The sequence below is a fragment of the Heptranchias perlo genome, chromosome 34 (assembly GCF_035084215.1).
Source record: "Heptranchias perlo isolate sHepPer1 chromosome 34, sHepPer1.hap1, whole genome shotgun sequence".
In the NCBI taxonomy this organism is placed as follows: Eukaryota; Metazoa; Chordata; class Chondrichthyes; order Hexanchiformes; family Hexanchidae; genus Heptranchias; species Heptranchias perlo.
The window spans coordinates 14,826,765-14,854,175 of record NC_090358.1 but is presented as its reverse complement, the minus strand read 5'-3'; the positions used below and the strand labels follow the sequence as shown (position 1 = coordinate 14,854,175).

General features: G+C 37.5%; 1 protein-coding gene across 3 annotated transcripts; it reads right to left on the bottom strand.

The window, feature by feature from the left end:
• On the bottom strand, positions 1-27,364 carry cops2 (COP9 signalosome subunit 2). Of its 3 annotated transcripts, none has more exons than XM_067971479.1 (14): positions 27,288-27,364; positions 24,486-24,599; positions 21,139-21,216; positions 20,703-20,828; positions 16,430-16,519; positions 15,139-15,228; positions 14,936-15,013; positions 11,057-11,231; positions 9,323-9,501; positions 9,187-9,239; positions 5,266-5,363; positions 2,382-2,464; positions 1,523-1,581; positions 1-1,213 (listed from the first exon to the last, which is right to left on the bottom strand). In XM_067971479.1, the coding sequence occupies exons 1-14, from the start codon at positions 27,339-27,341 to the stop codon at positions 1,069-1,071; spliced, it is 1,422 nt and encodes a 473-aa protein (XP_067827580.1). In that variant the 5' UTR covers positions 27,342-27,364; the 3' UTR covers positions 1-1,068. The 3 variants fall into 3 exon arrangements, with proteins under 3 accessions (XP_067827580.1, XP_067827581.1, XP_067827582.1); XM_067971480.1 differs by having other exon boundaries at positions 16,430-16,516; XM_067971481.1 differs by lacking the exon at positions 16,430-16,519.
• Between the last annotated feature and the right edge of the window lie 47 nt (positions 27,365-27,411).

The window sequence follows — 27,411 nt, the reverse complement described above, 5'->3', positions numbered from 1 at the left end:
TTTGTGATAACTAGTTTATTTTTCTGATTTATCAGTAATAAGACATATTAAAAAAAAACAAAGCCATACTCAAATTCCAAAATCAAAGTGCTGTATTTTGACTATTCACACAGGCAGCACCCTCGAGAATAATTGCAGTTAAATAGCTTCAGCCAATTAAAGCTAAGCAAAGGTTGAACTTGTACTATGGCACACAACACCCATATGTCCCGCATTGTCAGAAAATAAACTATCAAATGATGTGCTTTCAGTTCTGTGTACTAGGCTAGTTAATAATACTACTTTGAAACTAGTCAAAAAATGTAAACTTAAAAAAAAATTCTGTTGAGAAACCAATTAAATTCCTGACTTGTTTGAATAAATGCCATATTTCACAGTATGTGCAGATCTACTGGGGCCAAAGAGATGGAACATGTGCATGGTTTTCATATGAATTGTTGAGAAAGAAAAAAAAACAAATGGAAGCACTCCAAAATTACAGCATTTCCAATTTCTGAGCTGTATTTTATTTTGCTGCTTCAAACCTAATGTGGCAGTATGCCACAGATGAAGGTTCCTGTCTAAAGTTTTACTACACTGCAGGTACAGAGAACTCATGGGCCACATAATTTGGAAGTTGACAAGACATTTTGCAGAATGACGCAAACATGCCAATTCGTACATGAAAGAATGTATCTTCAAAAACTGGTACACATTTCAAATTATTGCAGGGTTGGTTTAACATTTCGGTGAGAGGTTTTCTACTGCTAAAATATTTAGATGTCACCAAAGTGAAGAGTCTGTGTTTTTAAATTTTGACACAAACAGCTCTCTGACCGTCATTTCCCTTATGATGGAGGGCACGATGTCAATATACCACAAATCCTGTAGCAGTTTGGTTTTCTTCAGATTAAAGCTGTGTCTTGGGACAAATGCAGCAACAAAACACAAACCAGTTGATCAAAAAGCACTTCTGCCATAGCTCTGGTAGTTTTCAGGGCCAACCAACAGCAGTTCAGCCACTCAGTTTTTAAGGTTTACATCACTGCATCTTTTCCTTATTGTATTATTGTAGAAGCCTAAATTGCATCAAGCCAATTTGCTGACAACTGCTTGGTTGAGCGTATTAAGCTGATTGGTCCATTTATCTAATGCAGTATACCGAGCCCCGCCTCTTTTCTGATGATCCAATTCAAGCAGTTGGTTGACTTGATCGATCCGGCCATGAATAGTGCTATAAAAAAAGTTGAACACTTTTTTAGTAGATTGAATTGGAAATTTTCAAGATTACTGATGACTGTAGTATGTAGAATGTTAAAATTCCAAGTTAATAAATTAAATTGAACAAATATGTGTCATTCAATGAACAGTTTATACTCCAGGCAATCAATGCTTAAGGTAGGTGTAATAAAATGTTACCAATTTGAAAACAGAGAAAACAATACTGTTCTCTTGCTGTAACTGATAGGTTACAGCAATCTTTCACTAACTAGCTCAAGAAAATTCAAATAAAATGCACATTATCTTCAAAAATAGTACTTACTTGTCCAATATGCACTGCACCAACAAGCTTTCTACATCAGCTACATCTATGTTCAACTCCTGGGGCAAAAACAGGATTGATAAAAGGGAATAAGGGATTACAGAAAATTTTAAAACCTGCCAATGAAAATAAATTGGACGTCACTAAAAATGTAATGCTTAATTTTCTGATCCATCTAAATTTGATTCATATGCGAGCAGATGGAAAACACACAAGGACTGCAAACTAATTGAAAGCACCAACACTGGAGGTGACTATAAGAAGTGAAGTGTGTAAAAAGTCAAACAGGGCAATATAGAGTGAAAATAGATAGATGCTAATTCAACTAATTTTATCTTGTTAATAGCCTCCTGGACTCCATTTCAGAGAACATGCAAACATTTCCAAAACACTCTTCCACACACTCTATGACCAGAGAGTAAGAGATGATCCAAATACTTTCCATTGCTGCCATTAATGGTGCTCCATGATCAGCCAGCACATTCTAAGTAGCAAGGCTGATCTTTGTCATCTCTTCTCCATCGCTCTAAGGCCCAGTTGACAGATTATTCAGCAGCTACATTCCATAGTAACTATAAAATTGAACATCAAATTTCCAGTCTATATATATAGGTGCTTTATATTTTGGTTATCACCAACTTATTTTAAATTGACATGCAAAAAAAATTATATTGGTCTAATAAAAGGCTATAGTTCAATTACCTGTTACCAGGGGTGATTAGGTTATTGTTTGGCAATGCTTGGTGTTGAAATTTGGATGATTGAATATCAAACCTGAATTTGGGATCTGAATCCTGAAGATAATCAACTTTGGATTTCTATTCTTCTTGTAAATATTAATAGTAAAATGTGATCTCACCTTCGAAATAAATGGTATATGTATCCTAGTGTAAGGCTTTATTAATTTTATCAGGACTTGGGTTCTGATGTTCCTCAATAGCTCTGTGAAAAAAAATGAATCCATTATCACGGAAATGTCCTAATTGTTAAAAGAAAGAAAAATCGTAAACAACACACTCACTCGGGCAGTACATTCTCACCTTTAACAGTCCTTTAACAGGCTACTGGACTTTGGCTCTTGAGTTTCATGTTACATTGTATAGTATTATGATTTACTATAGCATACAAAGTGGCTGTATTTTATCATATACCTTTGTTCTGCATAATACACATGGTGGACTATATTCTCCACCACGATTAAGAGGAAGTCCTCTATATGCAAGATTTTAATACAAAACGATTTGGATTTTACCAGGCATTTGGTGCAGCAACTTCCGGATTTCCACATTTAACTGCGCGTGTGCAGTCGCCAGAAGATGTTGTACCATTTGCACAGAAATAACAGTGAGTACTGTTAGCCTCACCGTTATTTTCACAGCAAAATCCGGCCCATAGAGTTAACGTTTCAGGTCGATGACCCTTCGTTAGTTCTGTGTTTCCAGCATTTTCTACTTTTATTCCTGTGATATCGAGATTAATTATAACAACCCTATTGCTGACCTGGTTGAGCAAAGATTAGGATCAAACATTGGATCATCTTAGTCTGTGTGGCTCAGTTCCACACAGCAGTGCATTTACCAATTTAGCTATAGAAGAGTTAGAAAACCTTAAATCCAAAACACAGAATAATGAAACACTAATTTTTCATGATGCGTGTTTTAATTTTTTTTATTCAGAGTTCTGGGGATAATAATTTTGAAGAAAATTTCAGTTTACTTCTCAAGTGTCTGGATACTCAATTCCTGGTGTGATCAGCAAAAACTGTGATCATAAGCTCCAGTCACTTGGGCATGAAGTGGAGACTGGCCTAGCTGCGATAGAACAATTTTCCATTTTCCAGGATGGTCATTTACTGCTTCTTTATAAGATTTTCACAGGGAACATACTTTTTTTTTTGACGGTGAGCAAGAAAGGATGTCATTATTATGCTAGGATATGCACCTCCCTTCCAAAAGTATAGCTGCAAATGGGATCAAACAATTATGGAAAATGCCTTTGCAGATCTGTGCTTGTAACACACCATGAAATATGGGTCCAAAAAGTTATGTGAAACTCAAGAAAATCCACCATGACTCCCTCAAGTCCAAGGGATGCAGATTTGAGTAAATCTGGCACACAATTGGTTTAGTCATTCATCACCAGGTTTGGCTGGATCACATCAACCACTATTGGGCCTTGCTCTCCTCTGCCAAAACCTCTCATTGCTTTAAGATAATCCTGGAGTAAAGATAACCCCAGGCTTCTTTTCTGCAGTACCAACCATCTCCTTAGACCTCCCCTCTCCAATGCCCCCTCCACCCTCACCTCCAACAGCAAGTGTCAAGAGCTCATGGACATCTTTGTTCCTTTGACTGAGACCATCTGTTCAGCTGCCTCTGCCGCATCCCCGCCTTCCCCTTGCACATGAAGCCAAACCCCCTGCATGGTTCAACCCGACCTAACCCTGAACCCACATCTTTCTCTGGTTTATCTCCTATCATCCCGGATGTCCTAGAGTTCGTCTTGTCCATAAGACACACCTCCGGCTACTGACCCCATTCTCACTAAACAGCTGACCACCCAACTTCCTTTTTTGGCCCTCATGCAGGCTAACATTGTAAACGGTTCCCTCTCCTCAGGTACTGTCCTCCTTCCTTTCAAAACCACCATCAATTCCACCACCCCCCCCCTCAAAAAATCCTCCCTAGACCACTCTGTCCTTACAAACCATGGTCCAATCTCCAACCTCCCATTCCTCTCCAAAATTATTGGCAACATGTTGTCACCTCCCAAATCTGTGCCCATCTTTCCTGCCACTCCATGTTTGAATCTCTCCAATCAGGTTTCTGCCCCGCCACAACACTGAAACAGCCCTAATTAAAGTCAAAAATGACACCCTCTGTGACTGTGGTGCATTATCCCTCCTTGTTGTCAACCTCTCTGCAGCCTTTGATATGGTCAATCACATTATCCTCCTCCAATACCTTTCCTCTATTGTCCAACTCAGTGTGACTGTCCTCGGTTAGTTCCACCAAACCTATCCAATCCAATGCCAGAGCATCTCTAGCAATGGCTTCTCTTCTGGCCCGACAACATTACATCTGGAATCACCCAAGGATCTATCCTTGGCTGCATACTCCTCTTCATCTACATGCAGCCCCTTGGCAACCACATCCAAAGACATGGGGTCAGCTTCTACATGTGCAACGGCGACACCCAGCTCTACCTCCTCTCTGTTGTCAGACTGCTTGTCGACATCCAGTCCTGGATGAGCCACACTTTTCTCCAATTAAACATGGGGAGGACTGAAGACATTGTCTTCAACCCCCCTACAAATCCTGTTCCCATCCTCTCCTCGGCCACAGTTTTTATACTGTACCTGTAGTAATGAAAGTCCAATCATATTGACAGTATTCCTAATCTTTGCAGCTCTATTTGATCACCACTACAGTTGACCAGTTACATTATATGTGTGCAAAATGTATGTAATAGTAATTTGCAGGGAAGAATGCCAATGAAATACTAGGAGAAAGATTTTTCATAAGTGCATTAGACAATAATATACCAAAGGGAGGTCTTGCTTTCAGAAATTCCCTCAGCACGTTAAATTCTTTGCAACAATGTGAAATAGTGCCACTGCAGTTATCGTACTGTTAACATTTCCCATAAGTAATATTGGACGACAAACAGTTCACAGCATGGATTTTTAAAATGCACGCATATAAACACTTAATTAATAAGTTACATCTTTATTTGAGCCATACCTTCTATGTGTTCCCTTATGAAGGGGTCATCCATGATGTTACTGTGATTGGTTTTCAGAATCTTCTCAAATTCAGTGATGTCATTATTTTGATAGGCACTGTGAAAACAGCATACTTTAACTTCAATTTTCCCTCTTCAGAACTTTGTTTTTCTACTCTTTTTACAAGTGGAGGTGCCAGGAAGATATCCCAAGTTAGGGCCTGTACCAATTAAGAAAGTAGCTCATCTTCACTTTGTATCTCTTCCTCATGTAGGGCAGATTGACTCAGACCAGGAACACTATGCAGAGAATCTGTTTCCCTGCCAGTTTGTAGTACAACTATTAATACATTGTGCCCCATTTATAACGGTTGCAGTTTTTCTAGATAATTAGATGAACAAGATCATTTCCCAAATCAAATGCATTAAAAGTAATACATATTTCATTATAGCGGACAGATATATTGGTTTGAGCACCTATTTGTTTACTTAAATTAATTATGGTTGTAGAAAATATAAATTAGCCAGAAATTGATAGTATCTGGAATCATTCTGCTCTATTTTGCTGATAAAACAGAAGTTGTATCTACCAGAGTTTGAGCTCTTAAACAGTCTGAACACAGTATTCACTTACATAAGTTATTTAGCTCATGTATCAAAGAACTGATGAGTACGTACATTAATACAATTTTAAGGATTTAGAATAGCAGCCATTAGATAGTCAGTGACAGTGACTTCCCTGGTTATAATGGACCTTAGTTAAGCAGATTAAATTGGGTCAGCAAGGATCGGCCCATTAAAAGTGGCTTACACTGTAAATCAACACACTCCATCAAAAACTGCCAATTTATCTTCACTTCTAAATGACTAAACTATTCTTCAGTGTTCATTAACAGGATTACTTAAGTAACTTCATCAAACTGAAGGCAAGGACTCAAATTTATTTTTTGGTAAATATTCTGATCTCAATTATGACTTTAAGCCCATTTAAAACCTGCTTTTAGTTTTATGTAAAAGTCAGCCATAGTTCACTAAACTGAAACAGATGCAATTACACCATGCAAAATGTCAGATTTTCTGAATTATAGTTTTAAGTAAAACTATGACATTTGTGTTTTCTACTAAATATTCTGGCTTTTTTTAAAAAACATAGGAATAATAGGTTTTTATTGGAACCTTTTTCTTCAAATGCAAGTTAAATTGCAATTCCTATTTAAGATCAAGTATAGCACATCACATTTTATTCAACCAGAACTCTAACTGCAGGCATTCAATTTCACATTTTGATATGTAAGATTTACTATTCTGCTTTTCACTTAATCAGTAAATGGTAATTTTTATATAGCTTATGGAGCATTCTAGAGAAGATCCAGTTGATTAGAATTATATAATTTGCCACTTGTTGAAACATTTAGTCTGCCCAATTTCTAACAGCCACCAGTTACTTTGTTTTTAAAAGAATCTCAAATGCCTTCTGAACAACCTCTAGAGTGAAACAGTCAAACCTCAACCCTATTAGAAAAGATTGAATAACAAAGTACTTCAGTAAAATATTGTCAAAAGTTCAAATATCATTGTGCTGCTACAATTCAGGTCAATACATTGAGGCCAAGGAGACAAAGGTTCAAACCACAAAGGTAAATTTAAGAATAATGCCAGGAAGTTCTTCTTCATGCATAGAATGGGCTTCTGGGTATGGTAGTGGAGGCCAAAAACTCTAATCATAGAATGATTACAGCACGGAAGGAGGCCATTCGGCCAGTCAAGTCTGTGCCCAGTCTCTGCAAGAGCAATCCAGCTAGTCCCACTCCCCCGCCCGTTCCCTGTAGCCCTGTAAATTTTCTCCCTTCAAGTACTTACCCAATTCCCTTTTGAAAGCCATGATTGAATCTGCCTCCACCACCCCCTCAGGCTTTGCATTCCAGATCCTAACCACCAACAGTGTAAAGAAATTTCTCCTCATGTCACCATTGGTTTTTTTGCCAATCACCTTAAATCTATGTCCTCCGATTCTTGACCCTTCCGCCAATGGGAACAGTTTCTCTCTATCTAGACCCTTCGTGATTTTGAATACCTCTATCAAATCTCCTCTCAACCTTCTCTGCTCTAAGGAGAACAAACCCAGCCTCTCCAGTCTATCCACGTAACTGAAGTCCTTCATCCCTGGAACCATTCTAGTGAATCTCTTCTGCAACCTCTCTAAGGCCTTTACATCCTTCCAAAAGTGCGGTGCCCAGAACTGGAAACAATACTCCAGATGTGGCTGAACCAGTATTTTATAAAGATTCATCATAACTTGCTTGCTTGCTTTTGTCCTCTATGCCTCTATTTATAAAGCCCAAGATCCTGTATGCTTTTTTGACTGCTTTCTCAACCTGCCCTGCCACCTTCAAAGATTTGTGCACGTAATCCCCCAGATCTCTCTGTTCCTGCACCCCTTTTAGAATTGTACCATTTAGTTTATATTGCCTTTCCTCATTCTTCCAACCAAAATGTACCACTTCACACTTTTCTGCGTTAAATTTCATCTGCCATGTGTCCACCTATTCCACCAGCTTGTCTATGTCCTCTTGTCTATCACTATCCTCCTCATTGTTCACTACACTTCCAAGATTTGTGCCATCTTCAAATTTTGAAATTGTGCCCTGTACACCCAAGTCCAAGTCATTAATATACATCAAGAAAAGCAGTGGTCCTAGTACCGACCCCTGGGGACCACCACTGTATATCTCCCTCCAGTCCGAAAAACAACCATTCACCACTAATCTCTGTTTCCTGTCACTTCGCCAATTTCGTATCCGTGCTACCATTGCCCCTTTTATTCCATGGGCTTCAACTCTGATGACAAACCTATTACGCGGTACTTTACCAAATGCCTTTTGGAAGTCCATATACACATCATCAACCGCATTGCCCTCATCGACCCTCTCTGTTACCTCATCAAAAAATTCAATCAAGTTAGTTAAACACAACTTGCCTTTGACAAATCCGTACTGGCTTTCCTTAATTAATCCACATTTGTCCAAGTGACTGTTAACTTTGTCCCAGAATGTCGTTTCTAAAAGTTGCCCACCACCAAGGTTAAACTGACTGGCCTGTAGTTACTGGGTTTATCCTTACACCCTTTTTTGAACAAGGGTGTAACATTTGCAATTCTCCAGTCCTCTGGCACCACCCCCATATCTAAGGATGATTGGAAAATTATGGCTAGTAGCTCCACAATTTCCACCTGTACTTCCCTCAGCAACCTCGGAAGCATCCCATCCGGACCGGGTGACTTATCTACTTTATGTAAAGCTAGCCTTTTTAATACCTGCTCTTTATCAATTTTTAGCCCATCCAGTATCTCAACTACCTCCTCTTTTACTGTGGCTTTGGCAGCATCTTCTTCCTTGGTACAGACAGATGCAAAGTACTCATTTATTACATCAGTCATGCCCACTGCCTCAATGCGTAGATCTCCTTTTTGGTCCCTCACCACCTCTTATCAATTAAGAAACAGTTGGATGCCATGACTGGGGGGAGGAAGCAAGGTCTTTTCAAATAAATGAGGTAAGATTAGTCAAATGGCCTTCCTTATCTGTATTTATCTTGCGATCAGATGCTTCATGATATTTTCTCAGGCATTAGTTTATTCCTAATGTGTTATTCAGTCTTGATTGGCTTTGCTTAATTGCAATAATTTCATTTTCACCCAACTCTTCCAATAAAGTCTTCAATTGCAGACTACAATAGTAATGAAAGCATTAACTTAATAGTTACTAGCCTTATGAAAAATGTTACCTCAAATTAGGAGAAAAAGAGCACATTCTAAACCGTAAACCAGACCTTGTATCTAAAATTATTTTTTAAAAATGGTCTGTAAATTACACAGCACACAGGTAAAAGTGTCATATTTTTACAGTGCTGTACTGTACACTCTTATACACAGAGTGACTTACCTTACTAAATTTGTCATTGCAAGAATCTCTGGATCATTCTTGTATGGTTTGGCCTAAACAGAAAAGAATTAGTGAGGGTTGTAATAAAATGCTGTAACAAAATTCAATAACATTAAAATTGTATTTGTAACTTTACCTCCTGAGAGTCAAAAGGATTAATTCCTGACTTCATCAACATGTTAGCCAATACCAAGTATTTCAGGCAAGTGGTGCGTCTGGGGCTTCCTGATTCATCATAATTCTTGAATGCTTCAAAGAAATCAGTATGTGCCTTTTCAAACTCTCCTTCTCTTAAGTGCATCTTACCTCCACATTCTGCAACAAATTAGAGACAGTTTTAATGCCAACAGATGGAAATTTTCATCTCGTCATCCTGGGCTAGATTTAAATTCAGGTCTCACTGGTGAAAATCAGTATGTAACTGAATGACCCACCCAACTCCCTTGGCGAAAGCACTGAAATATATCCATTGTGTGCTCTTGACATGATGCTCACTTTATTTGGATTTACACAGGCCATATAAGTTCAAAGCATTCAAATAAAACACATATTTAAAAGAGCACGAGACTGATTCCCGGTTGGAAGTTTGCTCTTTGATTCTCAAGATTAAATTTTCACAGCTTATCAGCATCCACTCCAGTCGATGCCTTCGTTGCCACCTACTAGATTTTGTGCTTTGTTGTAGTTACACTGACGTGCATACATGCTTTAACTACAAATCTTAACAATTCGCAGCAAGTAAAATGTACATTGACACACAAACAGACATTGGAAAATCTCCAATGCATCACTGAAGTTAAAAACTGAAATTAATAGGCCAGTTGTGCAGCACAATGGGGTTCTAGTAAGGGACAGAACTAACCCTGGTCACTCTTGCACACCCAGAGCTGCCAGATTTAGGGCACATTGGTAGAAACTCTGGGATCAGATTGCATGCTCTCTTGGGTGAGGAATGACAAGTTTTTGGTATCAAAGTTTTGAGATTAGACAGACACCAAAGTACATGGAAGTAGTACAAGGAAGGGCAATGCTGTTTTTTTCTGACCTGAAGTTGGAAATTTCAAAGTGCCTGGCAATGTGAACATTTCCCTTACCAAATACTGAATCCACTCCAATTGTTCTCAGGACCTACGTAGGCCACTTGCCCACAGGAAATACCTGAACAATGGCCTTAAAAGGGGCAGGCCAGATTAGTAGCTAACCATTACAACCATGTTTTTAGACTACCCGTGAGTAACATATCATTGGAGATCAGCTTTTTTAACAAAACTTTTGAATGCGTCCATCTCATTCTGCGTAAAACATCAAAAAATTATGTACTTGAAAAAAAAAGTACATATTCAGTTAAATTACAGGTTATTTGCTGTTCACAGCGAAGTCTGCACAGTGACCTGGAACGGGAAATTTACAAGTATTTGGAAATCTGAAAATTTCCTCCCGCATTTAAATTTTAAGCGATGTAAGGCTTCTGCTTATTTACAGCAATTAGACTTAAAAACGATATGTCAATGTAAACATAGTTCCACCTTAGCAGCAAAATAAGACACAACATCTCACTTGGTATAATGCTCCAGTCATTGTAAAACAGCACAATATCTGACTTAGCGTGAACAATGCCACATGAGATCTGCTAGTATATTAAATTTGAATAAAAACTAAAATCTTTGCCAAGGAGCTAGTAGTGCTATTAGTTTAATTTTTTTTATTACTGTTTCCTGTATGTACATCTTGTACAACATTTCATCAAAGACCAAAAGAAAACCACAAACCCCATGTGCACGTGTTCAGGAAATCACAGATTAACAACATGTACTCAATATCAAAAACAGCAATGATTAATTCCAATAACTTTTGTTATTTCAATTCTCACCTCTGATGACACCCATGATAAGTGGATGAGGGATAGCAGATTTGATGTGTAAGGACTGCTCATATAGCGCTTTTAATTTCTTGTTGTTCTTTTGTGCAGTATACATCTGGATCTCCAGAGCATAAATTTCTAATAGTTGTGTTCCTTTCTTCAAATCATCCTCACCATCATCAGTCTATAAAATAACAAAAACAATCTTGGACAATACTTAAGAATTTAGTGCGTAGAATTAATCAACAGAGATTTAACTGATTATACAAAATAGGGTGAAAATCCCAGGTGGAATGGACTTTTCTAATAATGTGCATCATGCTCATTTTCATTTATTAATTACTAATGGATCTCCCCTGGCATTGCTCACTAAATTGGAAGATAGGTTGCTTTATAAGAGGAGAATTCTACAATGTGATGCCGAATACATTATCGCATTGATAAGTGGAAGGTGTGTATAAGATGGATTATGGCTTTGGAGGGTAAAAGATGTAATCATGGCAAAAAAGGAAATGTTGACGAGAACTAGAGAGCAACTGTATTTTGGTTTGTTTGGGGATAAAATTAATATTTATTAAAAAAATAAGTTGATGAATGCAGGTAGGTAGGAAGTGTGCAGAACTATAGGAGTGGGGGGGGGCGGCGAGGAAAGCAGTGTTTTGGTTTTAATTGTGTTAGGAGGGTGGGCGTGGGATGTAGGAGGAATGGAGAGGTATTGGGATGTGGAAGTATGGGGCCCTGGATCCTTGGGTTTTGTAGTAATGGGGTGTGGGGGAAGCAGGGTTTGGGACTACAGCGTTGGGAACATAATTCCCAGAAAATGTCAGTACAGGTGCATGAAGCCATAAAAAAGGCCAATAGCATTTTGAGTTTTATAAATTGGAGCATTGAGTACTAGAGTTAAGAAGTAATTATAAATTTGTACAAAGCGTAGGTTGGGCCATACTGTAGTACTACGTGCAGTGTTAGGCATCCCATTATAGAACGGAGATTAAATCCATAGAGAGACTGTACAGTGTAGATTCAGCAGAATTATATCAGGGGTGGGAAACTATAGTTACGAAAAGAAACTTGAGATAGTTGGACTATTTCCACTGGAGCAGAGAAAGCAAAGGAGATTTAATTGAAGTTTTCAAAATTATGGTTTTGATAGGTTGAATATAGAAAGATTATTTCCTCAGAGAGGAGTCAATGATGAAGAAGTCATCAATTTAAAATTGTCACTTAGAATGGTTAAGAGATTTTTTTTTAAAACACAAAGTTAAATGGAATGCCTTGTCACAGAGAGTGAATGAAGCATAAACCAGTGTATCTTTTAAGACAAAATTGGATAAATATTTGAAGCAGAGGAAGATACATGACTATGGAGAGAGGGCGAGGCAGTGGGATTAATTTTGGATTGCTCTAGTAAAGAGCTAACAATGACATGAGGAAGTGACAGAGCTCCTTACTGTGCTATCAACTTTTATGGTAAAAAGGAACACAGTGGACAAGAATAAATCTCTGGTAGTCCAGGACCTGGAGAGCAGTTTGATGTTTATTGCAGCCTAAATACAACAGAGCTTTGCCCATTGCTAAAATGCAGCAAATTTACTGATGAAATATATCACAACTAATACAAAGTAAAAATATTTTATAACTTAAAAAAGTTAGTGAAAGATACAAGGCCTCACATATATTTGTAACATTACATGCCACTTTACAGAATTTGGTTCAAGGTACAACTAAGTTTTCAAGGTGACAAGGTGTCAGCCTTGGCTTAGTGGTAGCATTCTCATCTGAGTCAGAAGGTTGTGGGTTCAAGCCCCACTCCAGAGACTTGAGCACATAATCTAGGCTGGCACTTCTGCATAGTACTGTTGGAAGTGCAGTCTTTCAGATGAGACGTTAAAATGAGGTTCTGTCTGCCCTTTCAGGTGACGTAAAAGATCCCACAACACTACTCGAAGAACAGCAGGGGAAGTGAGTTCTCCCAGTGTCCTGGTCAACATTTATCCTTCAATCAACAACTAAAACAGATGATCTGGTTATCTATTTCATTTCTGCACAAACGTCCAAATGAAATTTTTGACTCAAGCAGGTATTTCTAACATTGAACAAACAACTTCATGGGTAAGGTACATAGGAACAGGAGTAGGCCATTCAGCCCCTCATGCCTGCTCCGCCATTTGATAAGATCATGGCTGATCTGTGATCTAACTCCATATACCTGCCTTTGGCCCATATCCCTTAATACCTTTGGTTGCCAAAAAGCTATCTATCTCAGCTTTAAATTTAGCAATTGAGCTAGTATCAATTGCCGTTTGCGGAAGAGAGTTCCAAACTTCTACCACCCTTTGTGTGTAGAAATGTTTTCTAATCTCGCTCCTGAAAGGTCAGTCATTATTTTTTTCCCCAGAATTGTGTATTTTTTATGGATTTTTGTGTCATAACAAAGAACTAGTATTTAAATAGCCTTATATCATATCTCTCAGGAAAGCCCAAAGTACTTTACATACAATGAATTGATTTGAAGTGCAGCCACTACTGTTATGCAGATAAAAATATAATTGTAATTCCAGCTGTTAACATTGTCTGAATGAAGAAATATGGCAGCTGAAAACTGTTAAGAAATTTGAGCAATTTGATTGGTTGCTTTTGTGGTAATTGTTAGTTTGTGATGGTGACTTAAAAAATTATTGGGGACTGGATTACTAATTTTCTACTGGTTACTTATTCATTCCTTCACATTTAGTCGATTGGATATTTGATTAATAATTTAACTAGGTGCTAGTCTTGGCTCAGTGTAGCACTTTTGCCTCTGTCAGAAGGTCATGGGTTCAAGCCTTGCTCCAAAGACTTCAGCACATAATCTAGACTGACACCTCAGTGAAGTACTAACTGGAGTGCTACACTTTTAGAGGTGCTGACTTTTGGATGGAACTTTAAACTGTGTTTTGGTGAACGCAAAAGACCCAATGGCAATATCTGAAGAATGGGAGGCGAGTTCTCCCAGTTTCCTGACTAACATTCATCCTTCAAACATCAGCAGGAAAACAGATTATCTGGCCATTTATCTCATTGCTGTTTCTGGCACCTTGCCGTGTGCAAATTGGCTACCATGTTATTTTACAACAGTGACTACACTTCAAAGGTACTTCATTGGCTGTGAAGTGCTTTGGGGCATCCGAAGGTTGTAAAAAGCAATATATAAATGCAAGTTCTTTGTTCTTTCTTTTAACAGCTAAGTGCTTATTCAGTCCATCACTAACTTTTGAGGTGCAACATCTTTGAAAGGCATGATGCAACAGATGAAGTTTAAAAAGCGAAACTTTTAATTATGTAGATTAGTAAAATTTGCAAATTAAATTTGGCTACTGGGATGACACTATTTATTAGGCACATGAACAATTCTCACCCTGTTCATTTTTTTTAAGCAGGAATTCCTTGTGTCAAAGGAGTGGAAAACATTTTCTTGAGGTGGTAAATTACATATGAGAAGCAGAAAAATACTAACAATTCCCATCCTCACTTCTTGTGAAACAAGGGAATTAAAATAAACCGTTAAAAATGTCTTCATTCTAGCAGTGTACACAGCTAGAAATCACACTTATATTTTTACCTACATAACATCTGCAACCATGTGCAGGTTTCCACCTAAGATTCTCAATTTGGCTAGTTCCCTGTCTTGGATGTACTATCAAGAGAAGCCTTGGAGAGTGAGTCACCTGAAGTCAATATTGCATATCTTAGTTACCAGTCATAAGGTAACTCAGGTACCAAATGCACCAGGTCAAAAAGCTACTGATATCAAAACTCTGATACTTAATCCAGATCTTCTTTACTGTTCTCTGGAAATGTTCTATTCTTGACGCAAAAACAATATTTTTTCAAGAGAAATCAGACTACCTGACATGACTGGTGCAGTTGGCGTAATATTTTCTGTAGTTTCCCAAACTCTTCTCTTTCCAAATACAGTTTGCCAAGCTGAAAATAAATATATCATATTCAATTGAGTTTCACAAATAGTTGCTAGGCCCAGGATATTAAAATGATTACAGAGTCCAAAGCAACACATAGAATTTTAACTACAACAGAAAGAGCATAATTACCTTTGTGTTTGTCTTAAACCATAACCTGTCATTCTTTGCATCTTTTAAAGCTTCAAGAGTAGTTTCATAAAATTCTTGCAACAAATCCATCTGAAAAAGAAATGTGCAAATAGAGTTGCATTCCCCCCAACAATTGCAATGTTAAAATTAAGTATGGATCACTATCTAAATTAAAATAGTAAGTGATCAGATTTGGATTACAAGTTGAAATGCTAATGTTTGTAACTGTAAGCATGGACCAAATGTTTACATTGGGTCTGTAAAACTGATTCTTATTAAGTATAGAAGAGTAAAGTGAGAAAAGGTCATTTTTTCATCAAACCCATTCAATCTTGTGCACTGGTGCTGCAAATAGCTCCTACCCTCAGACTCCCTCATTCCGAAAACCATATAATCTATCACCATCCTGCCCAAGATGTAATCTTACACCCATTAGCAGCCTTCAGTGACAAATCTATTCAATTTCATTCTTACGTTTAAAAAAATCCTACACTCAGTGACAGCATACTCTGCAAATCAGAAGAATTTCTTCACATTTCTGAGGAGGTGGGGGGGAGGGAGGGAAGAGTGCTAAAATTAATTATTTTTTTTACATTTCCTTTTCTTGTAATTTAAAAAAAAACAGCTTCCTTAAGAGTAGAAAAATGTTTGTAGTTATACTCAGATAGACGCAATGTCAAAATGTTCAGATCCTAAGGCATTTTGTGAGGATCTAATGTTTACATTTAACATATATTGCACCATGAGAATATAATGGGTCACGCGAGAGGCAGAAAACAAGTACTGCAGCATTTCAACTTACTCAATTTGTTCCCATTCATAAACACTACACACTATTCTCATGAAACTTTCTGTCGAGTTTAATTAATGTGTAGGCCAATCAGAGAATTATCCTGCCTTCTGACGGCAGGAAAATATATTGAGCTCTTCCACTCCCCACCCCCCACCCCCACCATTTCTATAAGCAGAACGCAATAGGGTCAAGGTGTCTTGGCTCACTACCAGTCCTCCATGGGTACATAAATCTTGGGAATTATGAATATTTTACATAATCTTGAAACTGTGGAAAGTTCAAATGCTTACTCTCTTGGTATTTCCACAATTCCTAGATATTTGTACCTATACACACTACCAAGCCAATTATATGATTGACTTGAAATTAAAATTGGCTCTGATTTACGTAACCCCACCACCACCATCACCAACACCAAGAAAAAGCAAATAGCAAGCACTGAAGTTAGATTCCGGTCCATATCTTTGTCTCCTGACATTATGCAAATCTTTTTCTGACCTTTGATTCAGCTTCCCCGCCAAAGCAAGCTTTCAGGTCCGTTTCTGCGATTCCCCCGCTGCTACCCTGCCTCTTCATCGACTTCTGCTGCTTGACCAAGGTAGATGTAACAGGTTCCGGAGAGGGCAGGTAAGGGAGAAAAAAAAAGGGAAGGGGAAGGAGGAGATAGAAATAAAAATGTGAAAAGGACAGAAAGATGTTAAAATGGGAAGAAAAAGTAATGTGACAAAAAGAGAAAAAGTTAAAAGAAAATAGGTTCAGGAAAGGAGGACACCACAAAAAACACAAGTTCAGAAACAAAAATGAAAAGCAAACAAAGCATAAAAAAGTAGGCAAAACAAAATTGAAAAAGAAATAATAAGACTGGAATAAAGTAGATTAAAGTCTCCTAAATTGCTTCCCTTCTCTACACTCTCCCTCCTATTCTTGTTTCGGAGAGAGAATGTATGAATGCTTCTGACTTGTGATGAGAAATTGTCAGTATCCTGGTCACAGCAAGTTATGGCACTTGGAACTTTTGGTGGGGATGGGGGCAGAAGTGAATGGAATGGTAGTGAACATTTATGCTATCAAGGCCAGGAATATCAAACATTCTCACAAGACATAGAATATAGATGCAGGTTAAAGTCTCTCTACTCTGGCTCCACAATGCTCCTCAAACCAAACAAGAGTAACATTTCCTTGTCCTACATCCTTGTAGCCTGCTGTTAAACGTGAGTGTGTGTACTAAGGAAAAGAGCCGAGTGCAGTGGAGGAAATTCTGCATTGAATAGAAGATACAACTAAGGCCATACCGTGGAACATTGTGGATAAGCAATTATTTTCTTTTCCCAGTGGCTATATAAAAAGCCCTGTTTTCAAATTTTTTTTGAGTCACAACGGAGAGCAAATTTTCAAAAATCAGGCTCCCCTCACACAGTGTCCAGTGCAGTCTGGGAGCCCAAATACTGTCCACCACTATTCATGGTTAAAATAACTCAACTTACATTAATTTATTTTCAAAAAGGGGGAGGGGTAAGGAATTAACAGGGAATATTAACACATTTACTGTTTCAGCTCGTTTGTACTGGGCTGTGTTATATTCTGGAATTTTGCAATGTAACTTAACTGAACTAATGCTTATGAAACACTTCAGCAAATTTGATTTATTTACTAATCCAGCATCCATCACTGTTTCCATGCTTCTTTGTCTGTTTAGTTTCACAATGTACAGGAGAAGGCCACCAAGAAACTTTTTGGAAAATGACTGACCAGGAGCTGCAGCACTGCCTAGGAGACCTGAATTCTACCAGTCTTGACTCAGCGGTAGCACTCTCACCAGAGTCAGAAAGTTTGTGGGTTTAAGCCCCATTCCAGGACGTGAGCAGATATTCCAGGTTGAAATTTTAAGTATAGTATTGTTGGAGGTGATATTTTGCGGATAAGACATTTAAAGGCCTTCTGCCCTTCCAAGCGTACGTACAAGATTCCATTGCACTATTCGAAGAAGAGCAGGTGTCCTGGCCAATATTTATCCCTCTACCAACATCCCTAAATGCTTTGCAGCCAATGAAGTACTTTTGAGTGTAGTCACTGTTGTAATGTACAAAAACATGGCAGCCAATTTCACACAAACAGCAATGATTTTGTGAAATTGGCTGCCACGTTTTCCTACATTACAACAGTGACTACACTCAAAAGTACTTCATCGGCTGCAAAGCATTTAGGGATGTCCCGAGGTCATGAAAGGCACTATATAAATGCAAGTTCTTTCTTTCCCTTACATAAAATTTGCTTGCTACGTAGTGCATTACTTCTGTGACATAAGGGATTACAAAGCTGGAAGTGCATCTCAAACTCAAGGATTGCTGACGAGATCCTTGAAATGACCTCTTTCAAAGAAATTAAGTTTCCCTCTTTGACCTTCAAGTGAAAAGTATTATAGAAAAAGGACAAGTTTCATAAAGTACTAAAACATTTATCATAGTGAAGAATAAGTTTTAAAAGAGGCAGAAGATCACAGAAAAGTTGGTATTCCACTGACAAGCTGAAGTGCTTGATTAATCCTAGATCCTCACATATACCTTTACCACCGACATAGTGCAGAAGATTAAAATAAACATAATTGGACACATATGAAGTTCACAAAATGTAAAGCATACTAAAAGTAGGGACATACATGAACACTGCACAAGTACATCAGATACATTTATGGTATTTGCATAATTTATCTAAGTTGTCATTCTGTTTTAAAAGTGTGTGAAAATCGAATTTACATTCCTCGTCTTGTGAAGATGGTGACTTGTGCTGGCATAATGTTCCCCAGGTGCCAACAGTCCTCCAGAGCTTCATCCAAATACTCTATGTGAGAACTGATGAGCTAAGTGCTGGCAGGCTGTTCAACAGTGGAAGACGTCACAGCTGACCCTGCATATATGTGCACATTTTCCAGCAGGCATCACTGGATAGCAATCAGGGCCTGAAATCCTGGCAAAACCCCTGATTCCATTCATGTTGTTACAAAAATAAACTCAGTCCCTTTAGCTATCTATTTATACTTGAGCATTCTGAATTTAGGTTAAACCTATTAATTACATCCAAAAGATTAATTCTAAAATTAGGATTAAACAGAGAAAAATCTGCAAATGTCAACACAGCCACTTTCCCTATTTGCACAGGGAACACTTTATTTTCTATCTATTCTGATAAGTAACATTGATATAACTCATCTTCAGCTGCCTGCACGATGGATAGATGTTCCATGGGGGAAAGAAGCAAGTCAACTCCTTTAGACATATACTTTTGAGACAGGTGCAAGTATTATTTGCTGATTAAATCCAAAGTTTTCTGATTACAAACAATTTATTTTTGACTTGAAAAAGTACATATTTTCCTACATCTGATTTCACTATTCTTTTTCCTAAATTTAGAAAAAAGTACACCATACAGCAAAAAAACAAAATCAATTTTTGTAATGCATCCACCTGTTTGGTTTAATGTAAAGTTTCATCTCCCTAATCCATTCTACATCCTTGCAGTTGGCAGTGCATGATACCATTTTTTAATAAATTGTTTCGTAGTGTTGTCAGACAGCTTGTCCGGCATCTAGCCTCGGATGAGCCACAACCTTCTCCAACAAAACATTGGTAAGACAGAAGCCATTGTCTTTGGCGACTGCCTCAAACTCCATACCCTTGCCACCGATTCCATTCACCTTCTCCAGTCACTGTATCAGGCTGAACTACATTGTTCACAACCTTGGCGTCCTCTGCAACCTTGACCTGAATTTCCTCTTCATCAGAAAGGCCACTTACTTCGACCTCCATCCCCACGCCATCCCACTTGCTGTAGAAACCCTCATCCATGCTTTTATTACCTACAGTCACGACTATTCCAATGCTCTCCTGGCTAGCCTCTCATCCTCCATAAACTTCAGCTCATCCAAAACTCTGCTCCCCCGTATCCTATCCTACTCACCAATCACCCTTGTGCTCGCTGATCTACATTGGCTCCCAGTACCTCATTGCCTCCAACTTAAAATTATTTTCTTCGCATTTAAATCCCTTCATGGCCTCGCCCCATCCTGTCTCTATAACCTTCTCCAGCCCTACAACCCTTCAAGAATCCTGCATTCCTCCAACTTTGGCCTCTTGTGCATTACTGATCCACCATTAGTGGCCATGCCTTCAACCATCTACACCCTAAACCGTCTCCTCTCCTCTTCCCTCTCCTCCATTAAGATCAATCTGTTTGACAAAGCTTTTGATGACAACTCCTTCTTTGACTTGGTGTTGATTTTTTTGTCTTATTATATGTTCATGAAGTGCCTTGGGATGTTTTTCTATATCAAAAGACATTTTTAACTGCAAGTTGTTGAATTCTGAATTTAATCCCTTTATTGGTAGTTTATGCAGATTGTGTAAATCATATATGGGGAATCCCACAAGCTCGTCTCCTTGATTCAAATAACTTCACATTAAGGCCATTCTCCATTTCTCATTGTCTAGCCATACTGAGTCATCCACAAAATTGATTGTCAACCTTACAGATCCAATGTAAAAAGACGGTGAGTGCATTTGTGAATGTTTAAATTTTATTTAATTGCTTGAAAGGAGAATGGATTTAAGATTTGTATTTGATAAGCAGCATCATATTTAAATTCTGTTGATTTTTCATAATTTCTTCCACCTCCCCACAATTGTGGCAGAGTTGGCTTAAATTAACAACACAAAACAGTAAATTAGATATCAATACCCAATAACAAAGTTCTACCAAATCAGTTTTAAATGCATACCTGTTTAGAAGTGGATATATAATCAAGGATGGAGTTGATAGATTTTTCTGAATAATTCCTTGTGACTGCACTCCGGATATATGTTAGCAGCTGCTTATATCTGTTCATCATTTCTGGATAGTTACCCTGTGGGACAAGCCTCAGTTATCTTCTGCTTGTGTCTTTAATTGAACATCACAATTAGAGTTTAGCAATCAAACACACACAAGAAAACAGGCCACCTAAAGAACTTTATTAAGTTCAAAAGCTTTGGAGAAGAGTTTTTCACCAAAAAAAGTAATAAATGACGCAATTTAGTGAGTGCATCTATCATAATTTTATCACCTTGACATTCAAACAGAAATGTTTTTGTTTTAAGATACATATGCAATTTATACGATTACTGGGCATTTCTATTAAGGTTCTATGCAACATTATAAACTATGGGTGCTCTTACCAGCTTAAAGTTGATTTTAATCATCTGTTTGAGTGCTTTAAATCCCCATTCTCCCTTTTCACCTTCCAGTTCCAATACCTGTGGAAAAATTTTTAGATATTTCTATTTCATACATTTGTCAAAGACAGCCATGTATTCCTTAAATTGTTATTCCTCAATTCTTACAGTTCAAAATTACCTGAACTAGAAAATTACCAGCTGTTTTAATGTATTATTTTAGGAAGTTATTTATTTGTATCTGAGCTTTATTCATCTCAACAAAACGTAGAGCTGAATGTTCAAAGTGCAGCCATGGTGAATTAATGTTCAACATTTTGTTTCCATGTACAAAATGTTGAACATGCTACTTTATCTGTAATCTCCTTTCAACGGCACTATGGGTGCATTTACACCATAAGTTTCGCACTGGAACGAAGCAATTGTGGCCCTGCACTGACGCTGAATTGTTATAGTGTAAATCAAGCATCATGGCACGAACTGACGCCGAAGCAAAGTAGTGAGAGAGACTCCCTCCACTTCGTTACAGTGTCAGGTCAGGCCCCGAGTTCAGATTCCGGCTGCTTTTACATTATAACTGTTTTGCACCAACACAACACTTTTAGTGTGAATGTATCGTATGCTATCATCACTCAATCTAGTCAACAATGATACATCCTAGACAACTGCTGTTAACAGTGATTATTTTCTGATAAAAGATGAACATTGGGATATATGTCCTAAGCTGTGTAGGTTTAGATAATGATTTGTGGAGATTCTTTGTATTTTGGTAAGCACTTGATTTTTGCATTACCATTTGTAATGAAATGCAGCTTTTAATTATTGGAAAAAAAATCTCATTTCAGCTGTAAAAGGTATTAAACGGAAGTAGATAACATTTCCTGTGTCTATTCATTCAAATGAAGACTAACATCAGTATATAGGGAGGTTTATGTGAATTGTCTATTCATTCACAGTACTTTGATACCAAAAAAGAACAAAGACACTTAAAAAAAAACCTCAGTTATGAAATAACTTATCTACACTTTTAATTGTACAAAATTACATCACCTCAACCAATTACAACACATTTGCCACTACTGGGGAGTCAAGCAAGAAGCTCATCAGTTGAAATGCTTCAGAGTTTTGAAAATGTGATTGCTAAGTAAGAGCTCCATCCCAGGGTTATTTAAATACGACCAGTTATTATTTGACTAAGGGACAATGGAACAGGAATAGGCCATTCCAGCCCCTCGAGCCTGTTCCGCCATTCAATGAGATCATGGTTGATCTGTATCCTAACTCCATTTACCTGCCTTGGCTCCATATCCCTTAATGCCCTTGGTTAGCAAAAATCTAATGATCTCAGTTTTATTATTATTAATTGAGCTAGCATCCACTGCTTTTTGTAGGAGAGAGTTCCACACTTCTACCACCCTTTGCATGAAGAAGTGTTTCCTAACTTCTCTCCTGAATGGCCTGGTTCTGATTTTAAAGTTATGTTCCCTTGTCCTAGACTTAGCAACCTGCAGATTATTCTCAATGCATTTTAAGAAAATTGCTGATGACAAGTAAAAATTTAGGATAAGATGAATCTCATCAACTTAATGGAAGAGGGAATGATTTAAGAAATCTTCAACAGAAGAAATTGCAATTACACATCTTCATTAAAAAAAACAGCTTTGTGATTTATGAATAAAACTCTTTGATCTGAAGAGGATTATAAACTAGTCTAAAAGACTAGTACCACATTATTATACTGCACAACTAACAGTTTCCTTGAATTAGGCCTCAACCAAACCACAAACAAAATTTGATACTGGTTGACCATAAATTAGAAACCACAAGTCTAGGAAAATTAACAAAAATGACTGTGGAAAAGCAAGCAAACAAGGATAATGAGATAATCCTACTTAAGTTACTAAATTATACTTTGGATGGTCAATTGTGTTGTCTGCTTCAGAATCCATCTGTTTTTCTGTTAATTGGCATGACCCCATTAAAATGTGTAAATTAAGAGTAGCAAAATAGATAAAAATTTAGACATCCATTTTTCCCTCCCTGCTCTATATTGCTTTTCAAAATAAGGCCAAAGTAATAACTCCAACTCCCACTTACTTGACTATATGCGTCTCAAAGGCAAACATCTAGCAGAGAGTGGGGCTAGCAGAGATACTAAATAACACCAAATCGGGGTGGGGGGGGGGGGATGACAATCATGACGAGGACTGTGAAAGACTGCAGGAGGACATGGATAGACTAGTAAGATGGGCAGATCGGTGATAGATGCAGTTTAATGTAGAAAAATGTGATGTAATACATTTTCAAAGTAATAATAGGAAAAGCACAACAAATGGTAACATTTTAAATGGAATAGAGGGGTAGAGGGATCTCGGCGTGCAGATACCCAGATCATTAAAGTTGGCAGGACGCACAGATAAGGCCATAAAAAAGGCAAACAGATTACTTGGTTTTGTATCTGGAGGCACAGAATACAACTTTGACTTTGTACAAAAACTTAGTTGAGCTGCACTTAGAGTACTGTGTAAGTTGTGGGCATCCCATTATATGAAGGACATAAAAGCAATCAAAAAGATTCAGCTTGGATTCATAAGGATGTTACCAGGATTGAGAAGTTAAGGCTTTTTTCACTAGCGCAAAGAAAGTTAAGGAGTGACCTGATAGAGGGCTCCAAGATTATGGAGGGTTACAATAAACTAAATAATGACAGATTGTGTCCACTGGTCAGTGAAATGGTAACGAGAGGACACAAATTCAAGATAACCACAGAAAGAATTAAAGGAAAGTTAGCAAAAAATGTGGAATTATCTGCCATAAACTGTTGTTGAAGCAGTGTCCATAAATTCCTTTGAAGAGAATTAGATAGTTGATTGATAAAGAGGAGTAATAAAGGCATTGGAAGAGAGCAGTGATTAGGGTTAAACCAGGTGTCTCATGCAGAGAAAAAGACCAATGCAGACTTGATGGCCCGAATAACCCATTTCTGTGCTATAATGTTCTATGGTTCTAGGCTAAAAGAACCAGATTCTTTCAGTAGGTGCATAAAAAAGCCATCCTCAGCATTTGATAAAAAAAAACAGCTATGAAACAGATGCACTTAGAATCATGCAGCACAGAAGGAGGCTATTCAGCCCATCATGTCGGTGTTGGCTCTCTGAAAGAGTTACCAATTAGTCCCACCCCCCCCTGCTCTTTCCCTATAGCACTGCACATTTTTCCTTTTTAAGTGTATATCCAATTCCCTTTTGAAAGTTACTATTGAATCTGCTTCTACCACCCTTTCAGACATCATCTTTTCACTTTTCATCTATCACAATCTGCATTCCAGTAGATAAAATGGAATATAGAACCTTCTGGAAGCTGCTAAGTGCTGCTTTAGGATCATCCTCCTTCAATGCTTTGGAATTGTAGTACTGATTTTCCAAATCCACATTTGGCTCAGAGTTGCTGTCTTCAGAATATTCCTGTTGGTTAAAACAATAATCCATAAGCAACCAATGGAAAACTTATTGAGTCACAGCTGTTGTGAGATAATCATTCGCTAATATCTTTGATGGTCCTACATGACTGTTAGTGTTATGATTAATAGTACCCTGCACCAACATTGTGAAAAGTTATCACAAACATCTTATTTATTTGTCTGTTGACATTTTTTGAGTATATATGTATAAATAGCACGTGCAGATTGACTTCAGGGGTACTAGCGAGAAAAAAGTACTGCTGAATTAGTACGAGATTACGGAACCACCCTGGATTAATAATTATATCTTTACTGATAATTCAAACTTCCTCACACTGTCCATCCATTAATTTCTCCCAGGCGATTCCCCCGACGATACTACTTTCAACCATTAAGCAAAGAATATTCAAACCAACTGAAAACCAGACAAAAGGATGTTCATGATATCTCTTTGTAACAGAGTTTTAGAAAGGACTTTTACTGTTGAGATCTCTTATTTTAACAGCTTTTAAAATGATTAGCAACAATCAATTTTGCATCTTAAAAGTTTCTTCATGAAGATTATCAATATTTTGACAAATAACTTGTATGTAAAATATTTGTAAAAAGGCATCCAGTTCAAAACACATCATTTCAATTACTAAGACATTAATATAGCTTGAACATGCACTCTTATATGACAATAAACTCTATAACCAACAATTTTACCCAGTACAGCCAGATTACCCATTACTGTAGATTGAAAGTTGCGTGTGATGTTGCTTGTAACATTAAGTAGTAAACACGAGAATACATTCATTATCTTCTATCCTAGGCCTGATCTACATATTCATGTACGAGCTAATAAAACTCAAAATTTGAACCTCATTTAAACTGCCCCATCTTTAGAGTTAAGAAACACACAGGCTTTGATACTAAGGCCCATTATGCAACCCAAGCATTAAAAGTACCTCAGTGACAAATGAGTATTAGTTATGCACATATGTAACAAACTCAATATCTGGAATGCTTCAGCTATGTCAGTATGTGGTTACCAAATATGCAATAAGTATTTGATTCATCTGAGTCATATGACATTTTGTGTCACTAACTTGGTAAGTTTTCCACCTCCCAAAGCTACAAAAATACACCATGATAGCTTAATGCATCAGGACACACTACTGGCAAACTTTTATACCACGATTCAAAATATGACAGCTGTGATCCCCACAGTTTGTGTCATGAAATGAAAAATCAATGCAGATTAAAAAAGGAAGTCCATTTAAAAACATTGATCACCATCAATAGATTAACTCTCAAAACAGAACTGCCAGGTTAATATCGACATGTATGCCTTTTAAAATGATCCCAGGTGATAACATTTTCCAAAGTATTGTAAACTACTGCTTCAGTAAATTATTCCTCATCATAGCTGCACGCCATTCAGAAAAACAGGCAGGTTAGGTTTGAAAGTAAACAAAGACATGCTAGTGACAATACTGGTAAATATTTCTAAGATTTTAGTAGAGCTTAATAGTGGATGTATGAAGTTTTCATGCTATATCTACCCAAACTATGAAAATCATCCAATTACAGATTATGTCCTTCCAAATTGGATTGTGTTTGGAGAGCATTTTGAGTTATATAACACTAGGGTGAAATATTAATGATTACATGACTGTCATTGTGGCTGTAGCGATGGAAGTAATTCACAATTAACAATTTTGCACAATACTTGCTTCAGTACATTTTCCCTAAAGCCTAGTGACAACACTAAAAATGTTACTGGCTGTGGTTCAACTATATTCAGACCCAATTTATTTTTACATAGAGTAAATAGAAACAGATGTACTGAATCCCTCCAACCACAATAATTTCTAAAATTGGTTCTAAAGATCAATTTAAATCAAAATTATACATGCAATCATAGTTCAGGGGTAAGAGCTTTTTAACATTGTGTGCTTAATTTTAATTTCAAAATAATGCTCTCTCTCTCATATATATACACACACACACATATATAATCTATAAACACACACACACACAAACACAATGTAATACAATCAAACATTTCACTATATACAGGGCAGATAAAAACCACAGTATCGTTCCAATATTATCAGTAGAAATACTTGACTAATGTCACAATTAACATATCCGTGTTCAGAGGTTATTGTATTGCTTTAACAAACTATATTAAGGCAAATTATAAAGCTAAACCATATCACATTTAGAGACTCAATTTTCGTACTAGGGACTACATAATTGGAAACATATTACTTTTGGTAAATCTTTAATAGGACTTGCATAATAGACACCAGACAATGATTTGTAAATGTAGGATCTCTAGAGTGAGAACAGGCCCGATCTGTTTCGGCCTGACCAAAAGGACTAGGCCCGCCTCGCTAAGTTTCCAGATCTCCAGGACTTATCAGTTAAAATACAACCCGGAGCGTAGTTGTTTCTTTTAAAAAAATAATCCTTATAAAACTAGCGGAGTCTGTACGGGAATTCCTCTTCTGACTACTAAGGCTGGGGCGCTACAAATCGGTCACACACAGCAGCCAATGCTCCTGCTCCAGGAGGGAGACTCCGGCCTAAACCACACCTAAATCCCACCAACAACGGATAAACAAAACCTAATGATGGAGAAACGCATTCCAAAAAAAAAAGGCCAATTCCATTTCAGAAATCTCGACGTTGGAACCCATACCAAGTCATAGTCTTCCTCATCATCGCACATAAAGTCATCCTCCATGTCAGACATCTTGGAAGTAGTTTTTTTTTGTGTGTACCTTTCCCACAATTCCGCGCGGTTTCCAATTTGGACCCTTGAG